The sequence below is a fragment of the Notolepis coatsorum genome (genome assembly GCF_963971535.1).
Source record: "Notolepis coatsorum genome assembly, contig: SCAFFOLD_2585, whole genome shotgun sequence".
NCBI classification, from domain to species: Eukaryota; Metazoa; Chordata; class Actinopteri; order Aulopiformes; family Paralepididae; genus Notolepis; species Notolepis coatsorum.
In genome coordinates this window covers 1,093-5,000 of record NW_028174729.1, presented here as the reverse complement: position 1 = coordinate 5,000, position 3,908 = coordinate 1,093, and the positions used below count along the sequence as shown (strand labels likewise).

The following is a 3,908-nucleotide window of genomic DNA, read 5'->3' as shown; positions in this document are numbered from 1 at the left end:
GACAGCAGCTGGAGGGTGTCACGGTGCTGCTCCGCCTCAGGGCCCACCTCTGCCCGGGGGCCCACCTGCGCCAGGGGACCCTCCTGCCCGAGAGAAACAGTTGTGTGTGGGTTTTAGATTCAATAGTCCTGGCTGATCGTTCAGATCCTGGTTAAGGTCACATGCAGCTGCCTATGATTGATTGATTGATTGATTGATTGATTGATTGATTGATTGATGATTGATTGATTGATTGATTGACTGATTGATATATATATTTTCTGTCTTACATACAGATGTATGCCCAGCCCATATGGGTTTACAAGACACATACACAATAAGTGATCATATAGACCAAGATGGCCACACAATTCTTTACAAAATAAAACATAATAACAAGCTATAAACAATGTACTTCAGAGAAACAAGAGGAATTCATATCAGTGCCATGTTTTCTCCAAAAATCCTGCAAAACTGAAGATCCCCTCCACAAAAAACCAACTCAACATACAACTCTCAGACTGCCAAAACAAATCCGGATTTACAAATTGAACTTTCTCAAATAAAACCCTCCTCGAGTCGGTGTACAAGGGGCAGTGAAAAACTAAATGAAATGCATCCTCCACCACTTGTTCTATGTGGAGTAAAACACTTTGAACACTATGGGCTAGATCCACAAAGAATGGATTGCACGGTGCAATTCATTATGAATTGAAAATGGGGGACCCTGATGTAAACAAGACGAAAGTCTTTCTCTGGTCTGCATCCCCTTAACAATTGTGTGTATTGAGCCGTACTGTATTGTGCCCATTCTGCAATCTGTTAATAAAGTGTTCAATCATTCAATCTGCACGGTGATTGATTGAATGAACATTTTATTAACAGATTGCAGAATCTAAGTAAGTAATGGGTGCAACTAGCAAGATTCAAGATTCAAGATTCAAGAGTTTTAATTGTCACGGTATACAGGTATACAATGAAATGCGGCTGGTCTTGCCCGCGACGATGTGCAATACAGTGGTACAACATATAATAGAATCCAATAAAAATACAGTGGTACAACATATTAATAGAATCCAATAAAACAGTGCAATAAACAGGTACATGGTGTGCCATCTCGGTATCTGTACATTAGTATTTACAGAGCATATAGGACATGCTAGTTAGCTTTAGTAGTGCAATACACTGTTCCTGAAGTTATACTACTTTAAGTGGCCTTTCCTCTGGCCATAAGTGTGCGTGTGTGCGGCACCGTGCAATCCAGTCTTTGAACACTTTGAACTAGTGCTGTCAGGCGATTAAAAAATGTATCTAATTAATTACAGGATTTGTAATTAATTAATCGAATTAATCGCATTTTGATCGCATAACCATTTTATGCCTGATATTTTATATTCTATAATCATATTTGAAATAGCATGTGTCCGGATGGCAGAATTCAGTACTGTATCTACAAAACCTTCTGTTTAATCATCTTCCTTTATTCATTTGCTTCCATTTTTCAGGTCTGGTAATTTGAGCATGGTGTTATTCACAGTCAAAGATAAAAAAAATGTAATTGCTATTCTCATTTGGTTCATTACAATTGACTCAAGCCTAGTAACAGACACAGTATTTCTGACACTGGGAATACATTGAGATCCATAGATGTCCCTAGATCAGATACCAAGAACATGCAAATGGACCATTTAAAAGAAAGTTTGTAATTGTTATTCTACGTCCTTATGGAATGAATGAGATTAAAAAAAAATTATTAAAAAAATATATTAAAAAAAATGTTATACATTTTGAGTTAATTTTCATAACACGATCATTTGCTGTGTAATTAATTAATCTAATTAACGCGATAAACTGACAGCCCTACTTTGAACAGTCATGTTCTATGACGAGTAACACTTTGAACAGTCATGTTCTCTGTAGAGCAGAACACTTTGAACAGTCATGTTCTCTGTAGAGTAGAACACTTAGAACAGTCATGTTCTCTGTAGAGTAGAACACTTTGAACAGGCATGTTCTCTGTAGAGTAGAACACTTTGAACAGCCATGTTCTCTGTCGAGTAGAACACTTTGAACAGTCATGTTCTATGTCGAGTAGAACACTTTGAACAGTCATGTTCTCTGTCGAGTAGAACACTTTGAACAGTCATGTTCTCTGTCGAGTAGAACACTTTGAACAGGCATGTTCTCTGTAGAGTAGAACACTTTGAACAGGCATGTTCTCTGTGAGTAGAACACTTTGAACAGTCATGTTCTCTGTGGAGTAGAACACTTTGAACAGTCATGTTCTCTGTGGAGTAGAACACTTAGAACAGTCATGTTCTCTGTAGAGTATAGAACACTTTGAACAGTCATGTTCTCTGTACAGTAGAACACTTTGAACAGCATGTTCTCTGTGGAGTAGAACACTTTGAACAGTCGTGTTCTCTGTAGAGTAGAACACTTTGAACAGTCGTGTTCTCTGTAGAGTAGAACACTTTGAACAGGCATGTTCTCTGTAGAGTAGAACACTTTGAACAGTCATGTTCTCTGTCGAGTAGAACATTTTGAACAGTCATGTTCTCTGTAGAGTAGAACACTTTGAACAGGCATGTTCTCTGTAGAGTAGAACACTTTGAACAGGCATGTTCTCTGTAGAGTAGAACACTTTGAACAGCATGTTCTATGTAACTTATGAGTAGAACACTAAGAAGAACAGGTAGGACAAGTAGAACAGGCAGACCTACCTGACTTTGTTCTAGAAGCTTCTGACACAGTTTGAGCACTGAGGAGACTCCACGACGTCTACCTCTCACCTCCAAACAGAGACTGAGAGAGAGAGAGAGAGAGAGAGAGAGAGAGAGAGAGAGAGAGAGAGAGAGAGAGAGAGAGAGAGAGAGAGAGAGAGAGAGACAGAGACAGAGAGAGAGAGAGAGAGAGAGAGCGAGAGAGAGGAGAGAGAGAGAGAGAAACAGAGAGAGAGAGAGAGAGAGAGAGAGAGAGAGAGAGAGAGAGAGAGAGAGGAGATAGGGAGGAGAGGTGGAAGGAGGGAAGGAGAGAGAGAGGAGAGGAGAGGAGGGAGAACATATTTATGAAAAAAATTGTCTACTGTGATACACAATTGACCATCCCAAGCCCCGCCCACTCTTGAACTCCTGCGACTAGAGGGTCAAGATCAAGTTTCACGTTTGTTTTATTTGTCAGAACAAATACAGGATACTTTATAATGAAATGCTTGTTTCTTCTGAGACCCTGAGAGTGTGATACATACAGTAAAGAGAAAGTAAGTAAAAAGTAGGTAAAGTCAATATACATATTATACAATACAGAGTAAAATGAGTACCAGTGAGGTAGAATGCAGAGGTACACAAATGTAAGGGTAGAGTGCAAATGAGGTATGAATGGTGCAAATCTCTTTAATAATAGATACATATAAAGTGTGTTAAAGTGTCTAAAGTGAATAAAGTGAGTGCTAAGTGAGTGTTTGTTTAACGTGAGTGTGTACATGTGGATGTGAGTGCAGTCAGTGTATTTGATGGTTGTTACATAGTATCATTGTCATTGAGCATCCTGATGGCCTAGGGATAGAAGCTCCTTCTGAGTCTCTCTGTACCGGCCATGAGACTCCGGTAGCGCTTGCCTGACCGCAGCAGTTCAAAGAGGCAGTTGTTTGGGTGACTAGAGTCTTTGATTATTCTCTTAGCCTTGGCCCTGCAACGCTTGTTATAAACATCCTGGAGAGTGGGAAGCCCTTGAGACGTTCTGGAGGATATTCTGACGAATTTTTTGAACTTCCTAGTGTGTGTGTGTGTGTGTGTGTGTGTGTGTGTGTGTGTGTGTGGTGTGTGTGTGTGTGTGTGTGTGTGTGTGTGTGTGTGTGTGCGCGTGCGCGCGTGCGTCCGTGCATCCGTGCGTGCGTGGTGTGTGTGTGTGTGTGTGTGTGTGTGATCGTT

At 40.3% G+C, this 3,908-nt stretch overlaps 1 protein-coding gene across 1 annotated transcript in view; it reads right to left on the bottom strand.

The window, feature by feature from the left end:
• The window catches only part of LOC311247483 (A-kinase anchor protein 6-like), a gene marked incomplete at both ends in the record, with an annotated part of 18,762 nt that extends 15,978 nt beyond the window's left edge, over positions 1 to 2,784 (bottom strand). Inside the window, 2 exons of the mRNA XM_084338525.1 lie at positions 1 to 83; positions 2,703 to 2,784. The exon at positions 1 to 83 is cut by the window's left edge and continues 88 nt beyond it. Of these exons, the coding sequence (XP_084194651.1) occupies positions 1 to 83; positions 2,703 to 2,784 (165 nt within the window). The remainder of the gene's footprint in view (positions 84 to 2,702) is intronic.
• Positions 2,785 to 3,908: the final 1,124 nt, after the last annotated feature.